At 51.7% G+C, this 27,509-nt stretch overlaps 1 protein-coding gene across 1 annotated transcript in view; it reads right to left on the reverse strand.

Annotated features, from left to right (window-relative positions):
* KIF22 (kinesin family member 22) overlaps positions 1–27,509 on the reverse strand; it is a 315,116-nt gene that overhangs the window by 89,494 nt on the left and 198,113 nt on the right. Inside the window, exon 11 of the mRNA XM_069652023.1 lies at positions 25,750–25,823. Coding sequence (XP_069508124.1) covers positions 25,750–25,823 — 74 coding nt within the window. The remainder of the gene's footprint in view (positions 1–25,749; positions 25,824–27,509) is intronic.

The following is a 27,509-nucleotide window of genomic DNA, read 5'->3' on the forward strand; positions in this document are numbered from 1 at the left end:
GAGGGTTGTGAAAAAGCTTCATTCCACAGACATGTGGATAGTGGAAGATTTGGCATTACTTGCAGGGGCAAACATCCATTTTCCGTTTCCATGTCTGAAGGACTTTTAGGCCCACAATATTTTAGAAAGTATGGTAGGGTAATTTGAGGGAAGAACTACAAAAAGGTAGAGGACCAGGAGGAAGGGTAAAGTTTAGAAAAAAAAAACATTGAGAAAATGTGGGTGGTAGGTAGATTCATTTTTATGTTTCACCCCCTTCACATGCAAGTCACCCAGCACTTTCTACTAGAATTGTGGATTTTTATTTGGTCTGTTCTCCTGCGTGAGTGGGAACATTTTACGACTCACCCATTCTTTTACCCCATCTTTGGAATACGTTTGTATCTCTTTATACCTTTTCCTTGGAGACATGCTTTCCTCCAAGTTTTATGGCATGAGTTTGACATTTGCATCACAGCACACTGCAGTGTTGCTGGGAGCTCCTTTGGCTTCCCTCTAATCTTGTTATTTCCCTTGTCGGAGCACATGTTCCCGAGGGCAGAAGGATGTTTAGTATCTTCCCCATCTTTCCTATTGTGAAATCAGCCCTGCCACCTTATGTGGAGTGCTGAGTGGTTACACTGCATCCCCTTTCACACTGCTCCTGTAACATTTTGGTTACAGTGACAAACTAATCTGAATGGCTGGCCGCAGTGGCTTTATTCTACCTACTTTTGTGCTATATTTACTCCCAGGCTGTACTCACAACATCGGGAGTGCACAGAAGGGTCACCTTTGACCCAGAATTGTGACCGCACTCTTCATTCGCCAATCAAGACGGCTTGGGCCTACTTGGTCTTATGCCGTGCCGGATGGGGAGGTTCTGGTATCCCTTTGTGAAGCCCACCAAGGCACCAGTGTGCCCGAGGACAGGAAGCAGGGGAGGACTCCAAAACTCCACTGTTTGGTCTTCTGCTGTGCCTGCCTGGAACCAGTCCAAACTGGGAGGCTGGCGGTTCCCAAAAGAACAGCTACCACTAACAGTTTGAATGATGCAGGTGCCGATTGGACGGGTTCCTGCATAAGAGGCATGAATCTTGAGGCTGAAGACAAGCGGACCACTGGAACTGAAGATTCGAGACAAGACGCCTGCAGCCACTTCGACAACTGGGTGATACCTGCCGAGTAATCCGTGCTGCCAGACACCTTCAAGCGTCAGAAGAGCCCCGAAAAGGAAGACTCTACCTTATACTGGTGGGTCCAATCAGTCTCAAGACTACCTGCATATCAAGCCTTCGCCAGCTACAAACCACCAATACCTTGAGACCTGTGGGCATTGGGCAGTGCATCGCCTTGAATCCTCCTGAAACTTCAGTGAACTTCTTCCAGACCTCCAGAGGCAAGATTCCACTTCTTGAAGTGGCACTAGAGTTCTGGACTGAGAAAGTGAGATTTTTCACTAGCATCTTGAAAAGGGTGCCCAAAAAAAAAAAAAAAAAAAAACACAAACAATCCATTGCCTGAGGCTCTTCACTCGACTGCTGCTGCGAGATCCATTCCAGTGTCCCTTCTTTTGTCTGCCTGACCAAGAAGGCAGTGTCAAGGTCTGCGGCATCGTGGGGGTATTGTGCTGCATCATCTTTGTGTCTGAAGTAGTGCGAGACTCTTGGTAAAACAGTTGGCGATGGTTGAGACCGCAAGCACTTGGGTGCAGAGTACGGCACCCTGTTCCTCTCCAGCCGGTCTCTTGGCTGGGGCTGTAGAGGGGTTCATCAGAGCCAGTTCTTCGTCCCAAACATCGTCCAGTAGAGGGGCAGAGTGAATGGTCTTACTCTGACTCCCGGCACTGATGCAAGAAGCCTTTCTTTTCCTCCAGCGTGAGCTGGAAAAGATCTGCTGCTCGGGCGATCATTGCGGTCAACAATCCCATCTCGTCCGTTGGAGGTGCTGGGCGGAGGCGACAGGAGGTCCCCATCCCGCTGTCATCTTTGCCTGTCATTGCCATGTTCGATTCAGTCTCCCTTGGAATGGGCAGTGAAGGTTGGCATGAAGGCATCAGGTGTCTCTTCTTGGCCGGAGGTTCCCCCCCGTGTCAATGGGGCAACCTGTACTGGTGCTGCGGGGGGGGCAGCTGTGGCATCGCGGTATCCTCCTTTGCAACTCAGACACCGAGTTGAGGGCCGAGATGATATCCAGTACAAAGTCTCTAGGTGGCCTCTGGGGTGCAGGGAAAGGGCCTGGGGCCCCCACAGTCATCCTGACCCCACCCTCACCCCCCACCATCCCCTCCAGCAACAGTATCCCATCACACGATTCCCCTGCGGCACCGTCGTAATCGCCCCCTGGACGGAAAGGACCTCGTAATCTTCAGCCGAAGAAATGTCACTTCCCTGTAGGCCTTCAACAGGTGCCCCTACAGCCCTTGGAAGCGATGACGCTACCACCTCGAGGTAGGGTGAAGATTTGCTGGTGTGCACCTGGGTCTTCACAGCGGGGACAGGCCCCTTGTCTTGCCCTTCAGGGCCCAATCGGAGGTCTGTTTGGCCTTCTCCAGGGACGGATCAGACACCGTCTCCTTTGGCCTTCTCTGCTGTGGGTAGGTGGACTTGTGGTGCTTGGCCTTCTGTTGTGCCCCCACAGGTGAGGCACCGTCAAAGGACTTAAAAGCCCGCTCAGCTTGCCCAGACCCGGGAGAGGCATGGCCCTGGGTGCCACCCAGTGCAGAGGCCTTGGCCTGCACCAACGATTGCAACCATTTGTCAGTCCCTCAACGTGCGCTTCTAGAAGCCACAGCAAAAAGCACAATCTCACTCCTTGTGTGTCGGGTGCAGGCAATACAGACACTGGGAATGCTCATCCATGCATACATTCCGCAAATCGCAGTCAGAGCACAGCTTGAAGAGGGAAGGCTTGTCCTTCATCTGACATGATCCAAGCGGTGTAGGCCTGAAGAATCTTCTGGAAGCCTCCAAGAAGAACACTTGACGAAAACAGCCCTCGAGGGGAGTTGAAAAATCCAAATAGGTCCCCGTTAGTCAGAAGGATGATCGATGGAGCTCACAGGCTCGATTGACCGAAGGTTTAACTCAAAAATCGAAAAAACGCAGCTAAAGCTCGAAGAGCAAAGCACAAGGACTCCCAACACTTGAACGTGCAGTAAAAATCTGAAGATGGCTGGCAGAGGAGGGATTTAGGTAGAGGGCAGTCATTGGCTGGGGCAGTATGACACCAGAGCTCAGTGGTTGTTAGGAGAAAGACAGTTCAGAAATGAACCAAACTGATCTTTACTTCCACCGAGGATTCCCAGCCTGAAGGGGAATATTCATGAGCATGTGAATCCATGCCAGACCCCATGATATAGAAATTATAAGTTACTCACTGTAGTGACTAACATACTTAGTCCACTTTCCTCCATACTGCATGGGCGTCCCTTTCACCCCTTCCAAGGGACAGAACCTTTTTCACCCGAAAAAGGTTCTGTCCCTTTAAATTTAGAGGTGCGCGGGGGTGCTGCCCTGACTCCGCCGCCACACCTCAGTCCACATAGAAGCATTGACAATAGATCAGCATTGCCCAAGGACACCAGTTTTATTGAGGGGGGGGGGGATGGTGGGACATCTGGAGGAAAGGGGACTAAGGACCAAGTACGTTTGTCACTATGTTGACTAACTTACAATTACCTTTACGTCCCCATTGCTCCATACTGCATGGGTGATTACAACAGTAGTCCCAGGGTGGAGAGGAGACCCTCCTTAAGCAAATCGGTTTCTAAGAACTGCCCGTGCGAGACCCACATCTGATCTAGAGCCGGCATCCAAACAGTAGTGCTTGAAGAAAGCCGAAAGGGTGGCCCATGTGGCCGCCCTGGTTCTGACTTGCCGCTGGAATGCGATGGCCGTTGCCTTGGCTCCGATTGCATGGACGTGCATGTTGGCCGGCAGTGCCTTATGCTGATCCAGCGGGCTATGGAGGCCAGATACCCTGGTCTTGATCCAAAGGTGACAGTGCGTCTGACTTGCAGAAGCCCTTGGTCCTGTATAAGTAGAATTTTACGGCATGCCCGATATCAAGGCAATGCAGAACTCAGTACCTCGTCCTTAGGCTCAGCAAAAACATAGGCAGCACTATTTCCTCGTTCAGATGGAATGTAGAAGGCACCTTAGGTAGGAATAATGGGTGTGTCCGCAGGACTACTTTATCCATGTGAAACGTAGTATAGGGCTCTGAGGCGACCAGCGCCTGGATTTCGCCGTCTCTGCGAGCCAAGGCAAGGCTGATTAGTAAGGCAGTCTTAATGGTGACCAGCCTGATGTCCGGGGACGACACTGGCTCAAGTAGTGTGCGCGCCAGGGCATGGCCCCTTGAAGGGTGATTAAAGTCTGGAGAATCCCCTCAAATGCTTCTTGACAATTAGGTTGTAAGAGGAGAACACCTCTTCCTCTGAGTTTCTGTAGGCCCCAATGGCTGCCAACTACGTGCGGCAAGGGTCTACCTGCACGCCCAAGTGGGCGAGGTGCGCCGAGAAGGAGAGCACGTCGTCCAATGTACATGCAAAGGGGTTGATATAGAGTTGGCCCAGTGGCAGAACCTGGTCCACTTGCTCTTATACTGGGACCTCTGCTCCTAGCCCCCTGTGGGATCTCTAGATTAGCCTGGGAAAGGCTGAGGTGACCTAGCATAATCTGCTCAAGAACCATGCTGCGAGGGCTAGTCTGGTGCGGGTGGATGACGCTGCCCCACTGCTGGGCCTGTCAGAAGGCGAATGAGTGGTCTATCCGAGAGGCTGAGCAGCTCCGAGAACCATGGCCTGGCTGGCCACCATGGAGCTACTAGTAGGACGCTGAGGTGGTGAGACTCCTTGACACCATCAGCGGTGTGGGCAGGAAGGCGTATGCCATTCCACTGAATCTGAAATGCATCGCCCAGGGAGCTGGGGCCCTGTCCCTGCCAGGTGGTGAACTGTTGGCACTTCCTGTTGTCCCAGGTGGCAAAGAGGTCCACCTGGGGGTGTCTCCACCTGCTGAAGATCACCTGCAGCACAAGGTTGTTCAATTGCCACTCGTAATGGTCCGCTCCCAGCCTCCCGATGTTCTCCAGGGCCCAGTCCCACATGCTGACAGCCAGCCTGCACAGTGGAGGGGACCTGGCACCTCCGATTGTTGACCTAGAACATGGTGGTTGAGTTGCCTGTCTGAATGAGGACGACCTTGCCCTTGATAACCAGAAGGAAGGCTGAGCGTTAGCCAGATGGCCTTCAGTTCCAGCCAAATGATGTGGTGCTCCTGCCGGGTCCAGGTGCCATGGATGCAGTGGTTGTCCAAGGTGGGCCCCCAACCCGAGAGAGGAGTCTGTAGTGATGGTGACCTGTGGGGAAGGTTGCTGGAAGGGTCTGCCCATCTGCAGGTTGCAGTCCCTGGACCACCTTGTGAGGTGCGTGTGAAGAGGAGGAATGTTGATCATCTCCACCTGAGCCCTGTTAGGGAGAATCATAAATGTGCCAATTCCCTCTACCCTAGAGCCCTCCAGCTCTTTTGCTAAATGTTGGGACTTTGAACTTTTCATTTTCAATGCGTTTTCTGTGTTTGTTTCTTTGGATATGGAGTCTAACCAACTTCATAGGCATCATCTTTTCATGTGTCACACAGCACCCTCAGTTCAGTGACACAGGGAAGCCCTTCAGGCTGTCCCAAGGTTTAAATAACCTTTCGGATAAACTGTTTCCCAGAGAAAGTAAAGTGAAATTGACTTTACTAGTCTTAAAATTCCTAGACCCAACACACCCCATCTTACAATAGAGTGCTGGAGGGGTTACCAAGTATCCCCTATGTCTAGAAACTGATGTAGCAGTCAAATGCCACCCTTTTTTTCTAAATCAAAATGGCTGGTGGCAGTGGTTTTACAACCAACTACCATGATTTTTCCCGACTGCGAACACCAGTAGCTAAAATCACAGGAGCTATGTTTTTCAAGATGGCATCTGAGCCCCCTTTGTTTAAACAGGTTCCAGTCTTTTTTCGTCTTTTTGGAAGTTATTCTAGAGTTTGTCTTTGCGCGCCAAACCAGGTTTGTTCCTACACCTTTGGCGGGCTTCAGGACTGAAAGCTGCCTCTGGCGCCTGAGTGTCTGGGGTGGGCAGGAAGTGAGGGAGGTGCCCGAAACTCCCTATGCTTGGTCTCCTAGGAGACCCAAATGCACTCTGGTGCGATTGGCTGGCTGACTGTCCGGCAAGGACAGCCACCCTGCTGGGTGAGTGACAGCTAGGCTCGAATGAATGGGATAGAACTGAATAAAAGGCCAGTCTCTTGGCTTGCAAGGCAGAGTCGACCATTGTAACGAAAGAACCGAAGAGCCGGAAGAGGACGGCTGCTGCAACTCCTGGACCGTTTGCTCGGTGAAGCCCTGCTGAAGGTCCGAATCGCCAAGTTAATTTAGACAAGCCCTTTCAAGGACAACAACTTCCTTTGAGTTGGTAGGACCAATCAACTCGTAAGCCACCTGGATACCATTCTCAGAGCTGGTTAGGATTAACAAGGGGGAAGGACACCAGCTTGTGTGCTTGAAGAACAGCTACCTGCATCGAAGATTTGTCAGGTTTGTGACCCATCCCCATGCAGGAGTCCCAACAACCTCCCTCTTGTCGCCATGAATGAGGCACAGCAAGATCAGCCAGGAACAGAAGTCTTCAGCTGCATCTTTTGCTTCAATGTAAGTTACCTGTGAAAACCCGAACGAGAGAACCTCACTGCGAAAGTCCGTAAAACTTTAGCAACTTTCAGGCCTGATCAGCTTGTGACCCAGCATATGACCCTTTCTTCTACAAACTACTCCTGAGAACTTTGGCAAAGACTTTACGGTTTAATAACCAGAACCATTTTTATGTATACAAGACTAGTCCACTGACTTTAGCCTACCTACTGCATTGAACTAACTCTTCTGGTGAACTCAAATGATTTGCACGGTTTCAGGATTACTGTAAATTTGCGTTATTGATATACACTTTTTTACTCCTACCGTAAGGCCATTTTGCTCCTACTTCGAGAGCTCAACTGCTTAAAGTAATAAATACTGTAGTATGTGTGAGATATTGGTTGCCTCCTTTAGTGAATTCTTTATAACAAATTGTGTAATTAAACTAAGAAGTGTTTTACCAAGAAACCTTGAGTCTAAATGTCTATCTGGATACTTGTAATTATAGACCACTGTGTAACACCTTTAAAGCTCACATTCCCTCTTGAGGAAAGCCTGGCTGCTCAGCTCGCTACCAAAAACTTTGTGGTTCAGACTTATACCAAAGGTTGGTTTTCCTTACACCTGTTGTCATAGTTGTGTGTAGTGGTCCCAGAGGGTACTGCATGCAAACTGTGCCTAACAAGCCCCGCTCCTGGGTCCATGATGCTGCGAAATGAAGCTGTATCCTCATCCGGAGTCTCGTGTTTGGGACGGTCAGTAGGACTGCTGCCATGAGACCCAGTAGGTGTTGGTACCAGCAGGAAGGGGTCACCTCTGTTTAGGAAGTGTGCAGTGGCCATCTTATGGCCGCGATCTTGTCCTCCGAAGGAAAAACTCTTGCAGCACATGTCCCAGATGAGCGCCAAGGTGGTCAGACTGCGTGGGCTGCAGCTGCGACTTGGGATTGAGCGAAAACCCCAGACCGTGCAGTGTGCTCATAAAAGCATGCTGTTCACCGCTTCTGGAGATGAAGCCCCGACAAGCCAGTCGTCGCGGTACATGTATATGCAGTGGCCCTGAGGAGGGCCGCCACTATTCAGCCTGGTAAAGACCCTGGGGCCGAGTTGAGGCTGAAGGGAAGCACCTTGTATTGGAAATGGTAGCCCATGATCCTGAATCATAGAAAAGAACGATGAGGCTGCCAAATCAGGACGTGCAAGTACATGGCATTTAGATCCAGGGAGCACATCCAGTCTCCCTTGCACAATGTCTCCTCTATAAAAGCTGGTATAACCATCTTGACTTTTTGTAGAGGTAGGGAGAGGTTGAGGGTGGAAAGGTCCAGCACAACTCTCAGGCCCACCTGGTTCTTTTTCTGAATGGAGAAAATCCTGGAGTAGAAGCAGAAGCCTTGCTGGGAGGCTGGGACTTCTGGTCCCTCGTCAAATGCTAGGCAGTGGAGGATCTCCGCCCAAAAGAGTTGCTGTCCCAATCTGTGGGAGTGGAGGGGAAGAGGCTGGGATGGTTAGGCGCTACCCAGTCGATACTACGGAGAGGATCCAGGGATCTGCAAAATTCTGGCACCAGACGTATCCATGAGAGCAAGCCTGCCCCCCCCCCCCCCCACCCCTGCTGGAGACACGTGGACCCGGAGGGGCGTTTCATGCCTTCTTTCCCTCCGAGGCTGTTGCAGAGGGGGACTGGAAAAAGCCCCTACACCCCCACACCTCTTTGTTGCTTGCGCCGATGTTGGGTCAGCAAGCGGTCTGGTTGCCCGGACCTCCGCTCTTGGAAGCCGAGAACCCACTGTATGTATGCCCCTTGCCAGAGCACTGCTGTGACGGAGTACGTTTTGGGCGTGGTCCTTGTAAGGATGGATAGACATCTCCATCTGTGAGCTTTTTCTTTTCATCCAGCTCCTCATCCGTAGTGTAAGAAGTCACCCGTCCTCGAACGGCAGGTCTAAGATGCGTTCCTGGACATCCGGGTTAAATTTTGCAGCACGGAGCAAGGGCGTTCTGCTCAGGTCCGTGGAAATGCAGATGGCCCGGCCAGAGGTGTCAATGTGGGCCACGGTGGACTCCATGTCTTTTGCCACCATCTTGGCCTCTGCCAGTCCTGCCTTGAATCGCGATTGGTTCTGCGCCAGAAGCTCTGGGAGGAAATCAGCAATTTCCCACCAAAGCCTCTCGTTAACTGCTGCCAGCATGGCATCTGCGTTGGCTTGACGAAAATGCAGGGACGTGTTGGAATACAGTTTCTTTCCGTATGCCTCCAAGATATTCTCCTTGCCTAGCAGTGCAGTGGACGAGGAGGCCGAGGACGACTGAGGCTTGGAGTATAGCGATGCCACAGCAATCAGGAGTGCGGTTGAGGGTGGGCCGAAAGCAAGAGTGTATACTCCTCCATCTGACTGTACTTAGCGTTAATTGACCGGCTGGAACAAGTGGGGGCTTGAGCCAGCCCTTTTTGGCCAAAGCAACAACGTCCTTCTGCATCAGGATCCCTGTCCTCGCTGCAAGACTTAGCGTGAGGACTTCGGCGAGGACCCCCCTCTGATGGTTGCTCAACCTTAGGCTGAGGAAGGCCCATGTACTCTGCAAGAGGCTGCACAATGGTGCCTGAGCTTGGGGCCTGCGGCGCCAGAGCCATTGGCGGAGGCACGTCCCAGAGGATGACCCCCATCCGAGGAGAGTTCATGAGCTCGAGGAACCTTTAACCTCGGTACTCATGCTGGTATGAGAACCTGAGCGGTTCCTCCTGTATGGGAGTGTCCTTGGGGTGCGCTAAAAAAGAGTGGCCCTTCCTTGGGCCTGGATCGATGATTGCTGAATCTCCGGAAGAGCTCCCTCCACCTGGCTAGACTGTTCTTCAGAGACAAGTGGAGACAAGATAATTCCACTGAAAATAGAGAGAAATGGAAGATTGTTAACAAAGAAGAAAGACAAGAAAGTTAGCCAAGGCCAATTTCTTTAACGCTGAAATTGAAATGGCAGCGAACAAGAGCAGTAAACTCTTGACATTCTAAAGAGCATAGAAAAACCCAAAAATCTCACCCCTCCTTTCTCTCCTAAGGCAGACTGATATAGTAGCAAAACGCCTTCACTGCTAAAATGGATAAAGCCAGAGAAAATATAATTAAACTTAGAAACACACTGAACCAGGTAACAGTGCCCAAGGAGACTAAAATCAATCTCGGTCAGGAGACCTTCATGTTTGCCAACGTCACCGAAGCAGAGCTAAAGAAGTTCTAGGCCAGATGAAACCAACGTCTTGCGCAGAAAATGTGTTACCTCGCAATATCATTCTCCAATATAGAACATTTCGCTCCCATTCTATTGAAAATAGTGAACGCCTCATTTAAGGAGGGCATAGTTCCTAAATAGATCAAGGTCACCATTTTGCCGCTGGTAAAAAAAAGTTGGATTAGATCCAAGGACCCGGCCAATCTCCGTCCTATTACCAATTGCAACTTTATACTTAAAATCTTGGACAAAATAGCAACATAGCAGTTGCAGAATTACGGTACACCAACAGTGGGGTATCAGGGCCTCACATAGCACGGAGACTGCTATGCTGGACCTTCAGAACCACATGTTGAGTCTGGTGGACAGGGGTAAAATAGGGATGTTAATGCTGCTAGACCTCAGTGCAGCGTTTGACCTGGTTGAACACCAACTCTTAGTCAAAGGACTGGGAGACAATGTGGGTTGCTACGCAATGGCACTGAAGTGGCTTGTTTTTCTTTGACTGCCAAGCCAGAGACGGAACAAGTTACTTACCTGTAACTGTTCTCCAGCATGGGTCTGGCATGGATTCACATGCTCATGAATATTCCGTCGTAAGGCTGGGAATCCTCGGTAAAGAAAAAACCAGTATCAGTTTTGTTTCTGATCTGTCTTTCGTAGTAGTAACCAATCACTGGTCTCTGCGTCATACTGACCACAGCCAATGACTGCCCTCTACCTAAGCCCCGCCTCTGGCAGCCATCTTCAGATTTGGAAGCACGTGAAGTGGCAGTATGACCAAGTGAAGAGCCGCAGAGGGGTAGGCGGGAGGGTTCGCATGTGAATCCATGCCAGACCCATGCTGGAGAACAGTTATAGGTAAGTAACTTGTTCCTTCTCACATGCTCATGAATAAAGAATGCATAGCAGTACACACATGCACAACCACGGGAGGTGGCAAAGGCTCAACATTAAGCATTACATCAAACTCAACATCAAGCAATCTTACCTCCTCACCAGGCTCACCTCAGGCGAACAGGTTGCGCAGCACTGCTTGGCCGACCCTGGAATCCCGATCGACGCAGTAGAATTTCGTGAAGGTGTGCGTCGACCTCCACGTAGCAGCCCTGCATATGTCCAGCAGGGGCACACCAGAAAGGAACGCCGTGGTAGCTGCGATCGCTCTGGTGGAATGGGCTCTCGGACGGCCAGGCAACGGTCGGTTTGCCAACCGATGACAGTACATGATACAGCCGGAGAGCCATCTGGAAATGGAAGCCTTCGAGAGAGCCTTCCCCTGATTGACAGGTCCAAAGTTCACAAAGAGTTGACGTCTTCCGAAAACACTTCATGCGGTCCACGTAGAACTTCAGCGCTCTAGCCACATCAAGCGAGTGCAAAGTCCTCTCAGCCGGCGACGAAGGCGACGGGGAAAACACAGGCAACACCAAGGGTTCGTTGAGGTGGAAGTCCGACGGCACCTTGGGCATGAAGGAGGGGTGCGTCCTGAGCACCACCCTCGTGTCGTGAAAAGTCAAGTATGGTGGCTTGCAAGATAGGGCCTGGATCTCTCCCACTCGTCGTGCGGAGGTGATGGCCACAAGAAATGCTGTTTTCCACGACAGGAACTTCAACGGGGCCGAGTGCAAAGGCTCGAACGGAGGTCCCATGGGCTTGGTCAGCACAACGTTGAGCTCCCACGCCGGGGCCGGAGCCTTCACCGGCGGGAACGATCTGAACAGTCCCTTCATGAACTCTTTCACCAGACGATGAGACCACAAGGACGTCCGCCCCGTGGTTCTGGTGTATCGGGAGATCGCAGCAAGATGAATCTTGATGGACGTGTGTGCCAGTCCAGCCTTGGCCAGCGTCAACAGGTACGGCAGCACTTGGGGAGCCGTAATCCTTAGAGGGTTAATCTTCTGTGCGTGGCACCAGACAGAGAACCTCTTCCATTTGTGGCCGTAGCATTTAAGAGTCGAGGACGCCCTGGCCTTTGCAAGAACCTCTCTGCAGTCGGCCGGTATGCCGTATCCTCCAAACTCTAGCGCTGCAGGAGCCAGGCCTGCAAGTTCAGCGACTTCGGGTCGTGGTGGAGGATGGCGCCTCCTTCCCTGGAGAGCAGATCCGCGTCCACTGGCAGCTTGATGGACGGGGACGCTGACAAGTCCAGAAGGTCCGGGAACCATATCTGCCTCGGCCACGCAAGTGCGACGAGGATCATCCTGCACCGTGACCTCTTGAGCTGGTTGATGAGCTGGATCAGCAGTGGAGGTAACGCGTATAGGAACAGGCCTTCCCAGGGGAACGAGAAAGCATCGCCCATTCTCCTCGGCTGTGGAAACCTGCTGGCGAACCTCCGGCACTTGGAGTTCATCGCCGTCGCGAACAGGTCGATCTGGGGTGTGCCCCACCGTCGGAAGAGGCGATCCACTAGATCCTGCCGTAGTTCCCACTCGTGGCACGAGCGCAGCTCCCTGCTGAGTGAGTCGGCGATGGTGTTTTTTATCCCTGCCAGATGAAACGGCACCAGAAACATTCTTTGGGCGACGGCCCAATGCCACAGGTCCTGCGCCTCCTTGGACAGTGCTGGGGGACCTGGTTCCGCCCTGTTTCCTGATGTAAAACATGGTGGTGGTGGTGTGGTGAAGATCCTCACCACCTTGCCCTTGAGGGACGGAAGGAAGGACCTGAGGGCCCAAAACACTGCACGGAGCTCCAGGATGTTGATATGGAGGACTTCTCCGTTGGGAGCCAAAGGCCTCTCGCGTGCAGATTTCCGGTGTGCGCTCTTCACCCTTCCAGGGAGGCATCCGTGGTCACTGTCTCCTGGTGGCCTGGGGTCTGGAAGTCCATGCCCGCCGTCAGATGCGCGCGGGGGTCCCCACCACCGGATCGCTCGTCGGAAACTCTCGTCAAGTGTGATCCTCTCCTCGAAGATGCCCGCCGTTTGGATCCAGCGCGCGTCCAGGAACTCCTGCAACGGGCGCATCCGGAGCCAGCACATGGGAATGAGGTAGATGCAAGAAGACATCATTCCGAGGAGGGACTTGATGGACCTCACCTTGGCCGCGTCGGCAACCAACATCCGCTGTACCTTGCCCAGGATGGCCCTGGTCCTTTCCTCCGACGGGGAGGCCAGAAGGGACACTGTCGAGCTTCCCTCCCAGAAACAGTGCGTCTTGCGCGGGTACCAGGTGGGACTTGGTGTAGTTCACGGAGAATCCCAGGTCCGTGAGAAGTTGGACGGTCCTTGCTGTGTGCTCCACGGCGAGCTCCCTCGTCTTGGCTCGGATGAGCCAGTCGTCCAGGTAGGGGTAGACGTGGATCCCCTCTCGGCGCAGCTGTGCCGCCACTGGTGCAAGGAACTTGGTGAATACCCTGGGCGCCGACCGCAGACCGAAGGGAAGGGCTCTGAACTGATAGTGACGCCCTTGGACCAACGATGACAGGAAGTCGCCCTCCTCCAGCTGACCCAGGACGTGCTGGAGGGTGACCATCCGGAACTTCTGCGCCTTGATGAACTTGTTCAGCCGTTGTAGATCTAGGATGGGGCGCCATCCTCCCGTCTTCTTCATGAGGAAGTATCTTGAGTAAACTCCGGAGCCCCGAAGCCTCTTTGGGACGAGTTCGATGACGCCCTTCCTGAGCATCGCCTTTACCTCCCGGAGAAGCGGAGGACGTGAAGCTCTTTCGTGGCCACAGGGGGGACGCACGGGCACCTTCTTTTAAACTCGAGCGCGTGGCCCTGGGCCAGGGCGTCCAGCACCCAACGGTCGGTGGAGATGGACTCCCACACGCTGATGAAGCTCGCCAGCCGGCCTCCCACCGGGGTGCTTCGGTGGGGGCCCGACCCCACGGCCGGTTCAATCCTGCTTAGACGAGGCTTTGCTGCCTTGACCTCCTTGGCGACGACGGCGGGGTCCGCCTGACTTGCCTCGCCCCCTGTAAGCTTCTTGAGACGACGAACGGGCCGCTTGACGGTAGGTGGAAAATCCGCCGCCGGAACCTTTGGAGGCACCCTTGCCTCCGCCGCTCCGAAAGGGCGGCCGCCGTTGCTGGAGAACCCCGAGAGCCCGGGCCGTCTCCGCTTTAATGGCTTGAAGGGAATCGTCCACTGTTTTCCCAAACAGGTTGTTCCCATCGAACGGCATGTCCAGGACTCTGGTCTGTACGTCTTGTCAGTAGCCCCGAGCCATCCACGCCGCCTAAGGCACACGCCGTTGCCCAACTGGCGAAATCCAGTGTCGGCGATGTCCGTCGCAATCGTGATGGCGTGGTCCGACGCCACCTCACCTTCCTGCAAGATCTCCAGGGCATCCGCCCTCTTGTCGTCCGGTAGGAAGTCCAACAGGGGAGCCAGTTTGTACCACAGCTCCCTGTTGTAGCGGGCTACGATAGCCAAGGCGTTGGCCGCCTTAATCGTCGTCGCTGCAGACGAGATGACCCTACGCCCCATCGTGTCCAATTTCTTTCCCTCGCCATCCGGCGGGGAAGTCCACGTGGAGGCCGCACCCCCCCCCACCACGCTTTCTTCCTGGCCGCCGCGGAGACGACGGAGTCCGTGGTAGGCTGTGCCCGGAGGCACAAGGGGGCCGCGTCCGGGACCCGGTACTTCTCGTACCGGTCTCTTCTAGCCGGCGTCGTGGATGGGTTCTTGAGGAGGGCAAGGCCCTCATCCCAAATATCGTCCAGCAGAGGTACCGAGAGGACCGTCTTCCTCTTGGCCTCGCGCCGCTGATAAAGGAAACCTTCCTTCTTCTCCTCAGGGCAGAGCATGAAGAGCTCGGACGCCCTGGCGATCATGGAGTGAAGAGATCCAATCTCGTCGGGCGGGGAAGCCCGGGTGGGGGGGGGGTGACGACGGCAGATCCGCGTCGTACACCTAGTCGTCCGTACCCGTCGCGGCCGTGTCAGTCCCCGTGTCATCCCCTCTAGTCGTGGACGGGGAGGAGGGCTGAACGGGGCGCGACGGCTGAGGAGGTGGAGGGTGAATCCTTTTCTTAGGAGGGGGGCTGCCAGAAGGGCCTGGTTCCGGGTCCCCCGACGGAATCTCCACTGGCAACAACAGTCTTGTCCTTATCTCTGAGCATAAGGACTGTATAGCCAACAAAATGGCCGCCGAGTTGTCTTGCGGCGCTGGTAGAGGGGAGTCCGACGGGCGGTCAGGGACCCCGTCGGTACCCTCGACGATGTCGTCTCCTGCGTCGGGATCCCTCGCGACGGGCTGGTCTTCTTCCATGCCAACGCCGTGCCTTAAGACCTCGACCAGTTCTTCCTCAGAGGTTGAGGCCGAATCCACGACGACCTCCTGCCCCCCCTTTTTCTTCTCCGTCGGAGGTTTCACGGGGGTCCTGTCGATGGGCATAAAAGAGGACTCCCTCCGCGGCGGCAGGGAGACTGAGCCCGAGGTCGCCACCACTGGTGTAGCCTCCACAGGCTGAGCCAGGGCCGCCGCGACTGTCTCGATAGAGGCCTTGGCCGGATGGATTAAGGCTTTCACCACCTTAGGTGCGCTCACCGCCTTCTCCTTGAGGGGGGGGGGGGGGACACTGCCTCGCTCCGCCTTAGAGCTCGACCGGGGCCTCTCCAGGAGCTTCGCCGGGTGCTCGGCATTCCTCTTATCCGACCCAGAGCGTTGGCTCGTGGTTGATGGTGCCAGGGAGGGTGCGCCCTGCCTGGCGCCCGTAGAGCCCAACCGTTCGGCGCTCCCGGTGCCAGCGGACTCGCGGTGCTTGGCCTTATGTTGGACTCCCATCGCCGGGGCGTCCTCAAAGGTCTTAGAAGACCGCTCGGATTTCTTCCTCTTCTTCTCGCCAGACGGGCTCTTAACTTCCAGCCAGTTGGCGAGACGTTGATGGCGGTCCTTCATGGTCCACTCCGACATGTTGCCGCAAAACGCACAGTCCTTCTCCACGTGCGTCTTGTCCTCATGTAGGCAGTAAAGACAAAAGGAGCGTTCGTCTTCCTTAAAGACATTCTGCAGCTGGCATCCAGGGCAGACCCTGAACAGCTTTCCAGGAGTCGAGCTTCCCTTCTCCTGGGCCATGACCGAGATGGGCCTGAGAAACTTCTGGAGTCCTCCAAAAGCGTAGCTCGACGAATCTTCACCCTTGAGGGGCATAGACTAATCCGACACGGGTCCCTGTTGATCGGATGTAGAGTCGGTGGAGCTTGAGGCTCTTTTGACCGAAAAAACACGAAGTTTTTGAGAAAAAAAAACGTGAAAAATAGCACTAACGCTCGAGAGCAATAGCACGAGGATCCGAACACATGAACGTGCGGTAAAAATCTGAAGATGGCTGCCAGAGGCAGGGTTTAGGTAGAGGGCAGTCATTGGCTGTGGTCAGTATGACGCTGAGACCAGTGATTGGTTACTACTACGAAAGAGATCAGAAACGAAACATACTGGTTTTTTCTTTACCGAGGATTCCCAGCCTGACGGGGAATATTCATGAGAATGTGAATCCATGCCAGACCCCATGCTGGAGAAATAGCCTTTTCCAATAGGAAAACTTCCGACACTTTTGTGTCCTATCTACGTCCTTTTAGGACCCGCCTATGCATGCTCCGTAGGCCGTCCCCGTATAAGAGGCCCAACCCCGCGGTTCCCCTTCAGATTTCGGCCCCTCCAAAGTAGGAAGGGTTAAATTTATCCATTAAATACATTACATTCCGGGGAGGTTGGCGGGCGCATGTGAATCCATGAAAGATACCAATGCTGGAGAAATGGAGTTACAGGTAAGAAACTATTCCCTTCTCCAGCATTGGATCTTTCATGGATTGACATGCTTAGAATAGATTGTATAGCAGTAACACTTGAGACGGTGGTGAGAATGTAATGTAATATACCCTCAACATACTACACAATGCATATGTACAGTAGGAATAAGTTACCTCATAACCTTACCCACATAAAAAACTGTCATTAAAAAGGTAGACTACAGATTCTCCACAGCGTGGAGCTTACCTTACTGAAACAGATGCGGAGGACAGCTCTTCCCATCTGCACCTCGTCCGCATGCTGCCTGGCAAGGCAGTAGTGGCGGGTAAACGTGTGGAGCACTGACCATGCCGCAGCTTGGCATATGTCCGTCAACGGAATTCCTGCCCACAAAGCTGTTGAGGAGGACATCGATCTTGTAGAATGGGCTCTAAGATGTCCTTGCAGTGGCCTTCCGGCCTTAGAGTGACAAAACGCAATCGTCGATGAGACCCATCGAGCCAATCCTTGTTTAGAGATTGCTTTTCCTCTCGTCGACGGACCATACACGACGAACAGTTGTCTAGTAGACCTGAATTCCTGTGTACGATGTAAGTAAAATTTCAGAGCCCTCTTAACGTCCAGGGTATGAAGAGCTTTCTGCTGCCGATGATGGTGTGGCGAAGAAAGTAGGGAGAACAATGGACAAGTGTTTGTGATACACTGTCAGAACTTTTGGGACGAACATAGGATTAGTTGCCAGGACTACTTTGTCCTTAAAGAATCTTAGGTATGGCGGGTCTACGACCAGCGCTTGCAGTTCCGAGATTCTTCTAGCCAATGTGATAGCAATCAAGAATGCCAACTTCCACGAAATGAATTTTATGTCGGACGTGGCCATAGGCTCAAAAGGCGGTTTCATTAAGCCTGCCAACACTGTTGAGACTCCAAGTCGGGGGGAAACGTTTTTCCGGGGGAAAAGCTCGAAATAAACCCCTCATGAAGTGTTTTACAAGTCTGTCTCTAAATAGAGGAGACGACTGCCTTTTCCTTGTGAACCTCGAGATGGCCGCCAGGTGCACCTTTATCGATGTGAAGGATAATCCCCTCTCCGCTAAGAGGAGCAGGTAAGGTAGAACTTGTTCCGGCGTCACCGACAACGGTTGTAGGCCCTGTTGTCCCCTACACCATTCACAGAACCTCCGCCACTTATAGGAGTAGGATTTGTTTGTAGAAGGGGCTCTAGCCGCTTGCAGAATTTTTTGACAATCCTTCGAAACGTCTAAAGCACCGAACTCCGAAAAGTCAGGAGCCAGGCTGTAAGGTTGAGACTGTCCGGGTCGGGATGCCACACCTTGCCTTTTTCCCGGGATAGTAGGTTCGGGGCTTTGGGAAACCCTATGGGATGTTCCAGCGACAGGTGAAGCAGGTCGGAGAACCACAGTTGCCTTGGCCAGTATGGTGTCACTAGAATTACCCGGCAATTGTATCTGCGTATCCACTGTATTGTCCTCCGTATGAGGAGGAACGGGGGAAAAGCAGAGGAACATGTCCGTCCATGGGAAGGAGAATGCCTCCCCCCTGGAGCCCTCTTGAGGCCATCTGCTTGCAAATTGCTCGCATTTCTTGTGGTCTTTGGTCGCGAAGGCGTCCAGAGGGGGGTGACCCCATTTCTCGAACACTTTCATCAGGTGAACTGTGTCCATTTCCCACTCGTGTATCTGGGCCATGCTTCTGCTGAGTGAGTCTGCTTGGGAGTTCCTCACTCCTGGAAGGTGATGAGCCACAACGGAAATTTCGTGCTTTAATGCCCAATGCCATGTTTTCTGGGCTTCTATGGAAAGAGTTCTTGATCGCGTCCCTCCTTGTTTCCTCAGATAAAACATGGCCGTTGTATTGTCGGTCAGTATTCGTACTTGCGAGCCCTTGATGTGTGATAGGAATGCCTTCAAGGCCCATCGTACTGCTCTGAGCGCTAACACGTTTATGTGTAGGAGTGACTCCGTTGGAGACCAGCGACCTTGCGTTTGGAGAGCACCCATGTGAGCTTCCCATCTGGTTAGGGACGCATCCGTGACTATGGTTCGCTGAAACTCCGGCTCCTGTAGGGGTACGTCGTTCAGATTGTGGAAACTTTGCCACCACTGATGGGTCCGAAGCAGCTTGTCGTCGATGGTTCTCTTGTCTGACCACGATCCCTGAGCCTGCGTCCATCGGTCCGCGAGGAATTCCTGGACTGGCCTCATGAATAGGCGACAGTTTTCCACCAGATGGATGCAGGATGCCATGGCCCCTAGGACCGAAACGTATTTTCTCACTGAGATCTTGGTGTTTCGCCGTAGTCGGCATGCTTGTTGATTGAGTCTTGAGGTTCTGTCGAGAGAAGGTTTCACTATCCCTAACTGGGTCTCGAACTGTGCCCCCAGGAATACCAGCGATCTCGATGGCTGCAGAGAGGATTTTTCAGTTTATGGCGAATCCCAGCTGTTGTAGAAGCTGCATGGTGGCTTGTAAACTTGTGTTGGTCGACGCTGGGGAGGATCCCCTTACCAGCCAGTCGTCGAGGTATGGGTATACATGGTGGCCTTGCTTCCTTAGCCAGGCCGCTACTGGAGCCAGGCATTTCGTGAACGTTCTGGGGGAGGGGGTCTTGAGCCCAAAAGGAAGAACCGTGAATTGGTAGTGAGTCCGCCCTATTACAAATCTTAGGAATTTCCTGCGTTTCCGACACATTGGAATATGGAAATACACGTCCTGTAAATCCAGGGACGCTAGAAAATCCCCCTCTTGAACGGCGCGGATCACTTCCTGCAGAGTGAGCATCTTTAATTTTAGGCTCTTTAAAAGACTTGTTGAGATCGCGTAAGTCTAAAATGGGACGCCATTTGCCGTTTGGCTTTTTTACGACGAAATATCTTGAGTAGACTCCTTGACCTCTGTGATGTTGGAACTAATTCTATCACACCCTTTGCTAACATGAGTGTTACCTCTTGTTGCAGTATCTTCAGATGGGAATGAGCGGTGAACGCAGGTGGAATTTGCGGAGGGCTGTGTTTGAATTGTAGAGTGTCCGTTTCTTATAGTATCCAGCACCCATTGATCCGTCGTTATTCGTTCCCATTCGTCGACATATACTGAAACTCTTCCCCCCAGAACGGTGTGTTGTATGTCACTGCTGATCTTTATTTTGCTTGTCTCTCGACGACGGATATGATGGTCTTTTCCTGGAAGTCTGGAAGTTCCGGCGACAGTTTGCCATTTGGGAGGCACGTCTGTATCCCTGGGAGGGGTAAGCTGATCTGCCAAAGGATCTGTCTCCAGATGCAGAGAATCTTGAATTACCTGAAGCCCCTCTAAAGGGACGAAAAGACTTGTAGTTTCTGCCACTCTGGAGGGCACACAATGAACGTGCTGTGTCCAAGTCCTCTTTCATTCCCTTTAGGGCTTCGTCCACCTTCTCACCGAAAAGAAGGTCTCCCTCAAAGGGCATATCTAAAACTTTGTATTGTACTTCTGGCCTGAAGTAGGTACACTTAAGCCATGACTGTCGACGTAATACGACCCCATTGTTGACTTGCTTGAAGCCTGACTCAGCGAGGTCCACCGCGATGTTTATTGCGTGATTTGAGGCTTCCTCACCTTCTCGGACGAGTAACATCGCTGCCTTCCTATGCTCTTCCGGAAGATGATCAAGCAACGGAGCTAGCCTGTGCCACATCTCCCTATCGTATCTGGCAACAATTGCCAGAGAGTTTGCGGCCTTTACTGTGGTCGCTCCTACGGATAGCACTTTTTTGCCAAAGGCATCTTGGCGTCTCGCTTTGTTTTCAGGCGGAGTCGTGCACTTGTGCTGGGCTTTCGCCTTCCTCGCCGCTGCCGCCGACACCACAGAGTCTGGCGTTGGTTGGGAGGATAAACACTTGGAGGTAGACTCTGGAGCCTTAAACTTTTTTTCCAGGTGTCCTTTCACTGCCGGCTCTGAAAACGGGTGACGCATTGTCTGCAACCCCTTCTTCCATACATGGTCTAGTATTGGTATCGAGAACACAGACCTTCTCTTACCCATGTGGTCGAACAAAAAACAGTCCTTTTTCTGTTCTTCCTGGGACAAACCAAATTCTTTGCATGCCTTCTCCATCATAGAATGGAATGACGCAATGTCGTCCGGAGTGGACGGGTGAGCTGGGCTTCTAGGGGTTTCCAACTCCACCTCCGACTCCCAGGTTGGATCCCTGGAGGGGGATGATGAGATATCCGACATGGCTCCCCTGTCAGACTCCGAATCTGGCAGCTCACCTTCCTCTTGTGCCAGTGCTGAGATTGGCGTGCGTAGGTGCGTCGGTTGACGGGACGGGCCCGGCTCGTCGACGGGTGACTGGCAGGTTTGCCTGAGGTAGTCTCTGGTCCAACGACTAACGACTGAAGCGTGGACAGAATTTCCAACGACAAAACAGATTGAGGATTGAGAAGAGGGGTAGATACCGGTATAACGGATCCCCTCGTCGACGACTTGTCAGCCACTCGTAGCCCTAGGTCTGCTGGGCCAGCTATTCTCTCATTCTCGTCCTCCGAGGACAGCAACACAGCCTGTTCCTGTAGTAAAGTATCCGGGGGGAACGGATCAAAAACTTCAGGCCTCCTGTAGAACCCCCGTCGACGAGGCCATCGTCGACGTCGTTGTAGGTGGGACAGTGGATGCCAACTGCGTAAGTGGAGGCCGATGACTGGGCCGCCGTCGACGGTGACTTAGCATGCTGGTTTTGGCGGTCCCGCCTTTTCCACACTTGGCTTGCTTTTACTCGACTCGTGGTCGATCTATGATGATCGCCCGAGGAGGATTTCTTTTCATGCTTTTTTGATTAAGAAAATTTCTTTGACGAGGAGTCTAGTTGAGTGACTTCCAGACGACTCTTTTTCCGTCGGTCGAGATTTCTTCGCGGGTGGTTCCGACGAGGTAGCGCGGTGGGATGTTTTCGCCGATTGTGTGGAGCCTACCTCCGAAGGGGGGGTATGCCCCCGCTCCATCATTCAGCCATGCCACCAGTCGTCGACTGCGGTCTTTGAGGGTTTGAGAAAACCCTTTGCATATGTCGCAGTTATCCGCCGAATGATGAGGGTGGAGGCAATATATACAATCCATATGTACGTCCCCCTCGTAAAAATTTTTCAAGCCGCACGTCGCGCATGGGCGGAACAGCGCTTTTCCTGACACGGAGGACATTTTCTGTACTCAAATTCCAGTAATGCAACCTTGTACAAAATAGTAAGACAACGCGAGGAGATCCCACTACTTTGGAGACGGTTGAAATCTGAAGGGGAACCGCGGGGGCGGGCCTCTTATACGGGGACGGCCTACGGAGCATGCGTAGGCGGGTCCTAAAAGGACATAGGACACAAAAGTGTCGGAAGTTTTCCTATTGGAAAAGGCTATGTGTACCGAGGGGTCCCAGTCTGACGACGGGGAATATTCTAAGCATGTGAATCCATGAAAGATCCAATGCTGGAGAAGACACTTTATTCTGGTGTTCCTCTCCCTGGCAATCGGTTCCTGCTCCAGCAATTGAAGCAGAGCCAGCTCTGAGAGGATTTCCAGATGAGTTTGTCTTGGGGGTCGATTGATCCCACCAACCCAAGGGGAGAAGTAGTCCTTTGCAGGGCTTCTATAGTCTAGGCGAATTCAGAGCTTCAGCACAGCAGCAGGGCTTCACCAGGCAAACCAACGGTACAGGAGTTGCAGCAGGCGTCTCTTCCAAGTTCTTTTGATTCCTTCGTCCAGTGGCCGACTGTCTTCCAAGGAAAAAGCCTCACCTTTCATGCAGGTTTTTCCCCATTCATTCGCAGTCTAGCTGTCACAGCACATCATAGCAGGGTGGCTGTCCTCCGTGGCCGGCCATCCAATCACCTTTGGGTGCATTCCTGTAACCCAGGGGATTAAGCACAGTTTCAGGCACCTTTGCTTCCGGCCCTTCCAGACACGCAGGAGCCAGAGGTGGGCTTCACCAGTGAATCCCACCAAAAACAAAGGGACAAAACCTGGTTTGGCGTGCATAGTAAATCTCAAGGATGACCATTCCAACAAGATCGGGCCATTTTGACAAAATGGGCACCCAAGGGTTTTACTGCAGCTGCAATTGCAGCCAGCGGTAGAAACATGCAATGGTAGGAAAAAGTAAACCCCTGCCACCAGCCATTAATTGTAGAAAGGTTAAAAATGTTATGAGAAATTAAACAAAAGTGATACTAAGTAACCTCTCCAGCACCCTATAGTAAGATCGTGTGTGCTGGGTCTAGAAAGTTACAAAATATAACTAAAGTCAATTTAACTTCACTGCTCTTGGAAGCAGTAGTTATCCAAGAGAAGGTAAACCTTAGCAGAAATCCAAGGGATTTCTATGTGGCACTGCACTGAAAGTGCAGTGTCACAATGTAAAAAGATGATTCCTATGGAGTTTGTCAGACTCCAACACCAAAATAACAGGTCAAATTAAACAAAAATGCATGAGAGAATGGGGGAAAAGGTCTCTCACTCTCCAGGATAGAAAAGTCCTAGAGTCCAGCAAAAAGAGCTGGGGGTCTCCAAGGTAGAGGGGAATTAGCACATTTCTGAGAATTCTTCCCAATATAGGGTCCACAGCGAACATGCAGTCTTTGTGTCAGTTTTGAGGGTTTACAGAGACTCCTGAGGCTTGCCAAAAAGGTTTTCTCCATTAAATGGCATGTTTACCACTTTGGACTACATGTCCGGTCGGAAGTTGGTGTCCTTCAGCCATCCTTGCCGACGAAGAGACACTGCTGCTCATTTGGCAGAGCCCTGTGTACGCTATGTCTGCCGCCACGCTAATGGCGTGGTCCAAGGCTAACTCCCCCTTCTGGAACAGGGCTAGGGCCTCAACTTTGTCTTCAGGTTGAAGTCCAGAAAAGGGCCCTTTTTATACCATAGCTAACAGTCAGTGCGACAGAAGGTCCAGGGCATTAGCGGCCTTAATGATGGAGACTGCAGTATAAGTGATCCTCTTGCCCATCGTGTCCAGTTTCTTCCCCCTCCTTGTCAGGGGGGGGCACCATGGATGCAGACTATGGGTTCGTGGAGCACTTCCGGCTGCGACAGAGCCCACAGAGTCAGGAGAGGGCTGAGACATCAAGCACTTGGGGGCAGCGTCTGGGACCCTGTACTTAAGTCTATCCTGCTAGGGTGCCAGGATACTTGGAGCTTTCATTAGAGCTAAGCCCTCTTCCCAGATATCTAGCAAAGTAATGGACATGAAGGTCTTCCAACTGGAATTAAGTAGTTGGTATAGTAATCCCCCTTAAGTCTCTTAAGACAACAGATTAAAAAAAAGGTCAGAGGCCCTGGACATCATAGCGTGAAAGGAGTCGACCTCATCTGGTTGAGAGGCCCAGAGGGGCTCGTCTGCGCCCACCAGTTCCCAGTCATCTGGTACAAAGTCTGTGTCCGTTGTCATAGTAGCCGTATTTGCACCAGTGTCAGTCTGGTGCCAGCTCCACAGTTGGTGTCAAATTGCAAGGTGGAGGTGTTGGGTGACGCCGCAGGCCGGCTGGGTCCTTCTAATTACAAATGCATCGGAGTGCCTTGGGGGCGCCGAGGTGGGGCAGGTCCTGGCATGCAGGGGAGCAGCCTCGGCTGAATTTACGACACTAGCGTGTGCAGTGTTGCCAGAATGGACAATGACCTTTCCTTGGCTTATGAGTGAAAGGAGCAAGCAACGATGGTCTGGGCTGATGTGCCTCCTCTGGTACCGGGGGAGGAGGGGGTAGGGCTCACCCTGTAGAGACCCCTCTCCCAACCCCCCCACCCCCACACAGACAGTTCCAACCTCTTTCAGGATGCAAATAGTCCTTGGGCAGATGATCGTTGCCTTTGTCAGAGCTCCTATAAATCTGCACCGGTTTCTCTGATGGGTCATGTGGTCCTGCACCTTTCCTAGGGTCAGTAGGAGGGATCCTACCCTTTTCCTTCTCTTGAGTTGCAAGGGGAATTGCAATAAATCTGTCAAATAAATGTTGCTGAAAAACTCCTGACTATCAACGGTAGTGTTGGAATGTGCGGGGTGTTTGTATGTCTATGGGGCTTGTATTCTGAGATGGGCGAAAGAATTGGAGGGTCACGCGTCAGTGTTCATTGAGGATTGAGAGGGTAGTAAGTAGAAGGATGAGAGTCTGTCAGGTAAGGGTCAGAGCGGCTGTAATGGGGTAGGATATGTGTTGCCGGATGGCGTGAGAGGGTGACGGCAGGGGCGATAGGTAAGGGCTATGCATCTTAAATGCCAAGGGTGGTGAGAGGGTAATGGGAGTAAAGATTGTTTATGACTGGGTGATCAGGGACCTCTAGGGTAGCATTTGTAACCTTTTGGCGCTATTGGCAATTGTTGGGCTGTATAAATGTAGGACGCTAGCCTTGTAGAAGACATGTCTGTCACTATTTGGAGTAGCACGAGGTAGTGATTGAGACCAGGGATGCAATAGTGTGGCCTTATTCAGCTGCCACAGAAACCAAATCAGCGCAGCTCTAGATGGGGTGAATAGTAAAGCAGTAAGGAGTAAAGCAGATCAGCTCTGGTAGGAGAGTTTTGAGAGCTGCATAGGGGCAGGTCGGTACAATTCCCATGTGTCTCGCATTACCAACATTATGAAGGGGTGAAACATCACAGTGGCGATAAACATGAGCAGAGGTCAAATGAGCCAGACATCAAGGTAGCAAAAATTAATCTGGCAAAATGCAGTGGAAGCACAGCCTAAAATAGATTCAGCCCCTCAGAGTCTAGAAGATGCCATCCCCTCACCGCCAATTAGACTAATGGAAGCTGTCAGGATAAAGCCAGCAGCGAGTTATGAGACATATGGGATAGAGAAAACCTTCTACACATGCCATGACTATACAGTTACAGGTTTGTCATGGTTTGCAGGCATATGTCAAACATTGCAGCAAAGAATCTACTGTATTTAATTAGGGGTTCTTTCGCTGAAACGTAGCCCCAGAAATGGTGTCAGCACAATATCAGTGAAAATAGATACTTGTATAGTGCTTCTGTGATCTGCTGGATTAAATTTCAACTTGAATCAGGGGTCCATGTTTAAACTTGTCCATTTATTGTGGTTTCACGTATGTTAATGTGAAAGTCCAATACCGTTACATGTCCCTTCACTACTTACCTTTTTTTTCAGGCGCTCTTTTTTAAAGATTGCAATTTCTCCAAGCGGGCTCACTGGTGTGTTCTGGTTTTGAACTGAAATCAAAGCAACTAGTTTAGTAACAAACTTGTTGAAAAAGTGCACAATAGATGCTTGAATGAGGCAAATCAGTGATCAACCTGGAGGCATACTAGTAAGAAACCTACTTCCAGTTAATTACATTTCCCCCCCCCCCACACGTTCTGCACTCTGTTTACACATGGGAAGTTATCCTGTTAGTTTATTTTGTATGTAAAAGGTTTGTGTTTCCAGACAGATTTCCCCCTCCAGTAGTCAAACAGCTACACATCACTGGCAAAAAAAGCAAACAAATCCCAGGAGACTGGTTCCCCAGCCTTAGTATCTTTAGTACAAGTTTGCCAGCATTAAATATTTCATACATACTGTTAGGCAAGATTGTATGCAGTACCCTGTGGGAGACTGCACCAGCCTTGCCCTCATGGCAATAGTTAACCCACCCTTTGTTCTAAAGCATGTACTACACAAGTTGTTAGAGTGAATTAGCAGCCAGGCTCATCCCAAGAGGGGTAAATGTGAGCTCTACAAATGAAATCCATAAATACAAGTAGCCAAGTAACACTGATGCTCAAAGTTTGTTATTTAACTAACATACATTTTCAAACAAGCATTCTTTAAAAAGGGCAATATATTCAACAAATCTTTCAAAATTACTTTCCAGAATCAAAAAAGGTTACTGGATAATCTTTGGATATGGTTCTTATGCAATTCCTATACCCTGAGGTGACTTCAATCACAAGGACAGTAATGGCATTTATAGATCTCACTAGTATATTTTGCAGATTGAGGTTGCAGAAAGGCAAGGAACAAGGTTACAGTTTCTCAGTATATCTGAGGACAACTGAAATCTTCCAATGAACTCTAGATAAGCCGTTCCCAGCATTAACAGTATACAACAAGTTACCACCTATGAGGGACACACTGTATCAAAGTCAGTCATATGGGACAGTCTATGAATCTGATGCACTTAGTTCAAAGTCTTGCACAAAGTTAGAGAGACTAGAAAAATCACGTGTAGGGTCACAAGCGGTTAAGCCTGTGAGAAGATATGGAACAAGTTACTTACCTGTAACTGTTCTCCAGCATGGGTCTGGCATGTATTCACATGCTCATGAAAATTCCCACTCAGGCTGGGAATCCTCGGTAAAGAATAAAATCAGTTTGTTTTGTTTCTGAACTGTATTTCTCCCAACAACCAATCACTGGTCATACTGCCCCCAACCAATGACTGCCCTCTACCTAAGCCCCTCCTCTGGCAGCCATCTTCAGATTTGATAGCAGGTAAAGTGGCAGTAGGACCAAGAGATGAGCCGCAGAGGAGTAGGCGGGAGGGTTCACATGTGAATCCATGCCAGACCCATGCTGGAGAACAGTTAAAGGTAAGTAACTTGTAACTTCTCCAGGATGGGTTCTGGCATCGATTCACATGCTCATGCATAAATACATAGCAGTACACATGCACAACCACGGGAGGTGGCAAGGCTTAACATTAAGCATCTTACCTCACCAGGCTCACCTTTAAGCGAACAGGTTGCACAGCACTGCTTCGACAATCTGGACTACGCCCTGGAATCCCGGTCGACGCAGTAGAATCTCGTGAAGGTGTGCGTCGACCTCCACGTAGCAGCCCTGCAGATGTCCAGCAGGGGCACACCAGACAGGAACGCCGTAGAAGCAGCAATCGCTCTGGTCGAATGGGCTCG

The sequence above is a fragment of the Ambystoma mexicanum genome, chromosome 3p (assembly GCF_040938575.1).
Source record: "Ambystoma mexicanum isolate Mex_15411 chromosome 3p, UKY_AmexF1_1, whole genome shotgun sequence".
NCBI lineage: Eukaryota > Metazoa > Chordata > Amphibia > Caudata > Ambystomatidae > Ambystoma > Ambystoma mexicanum.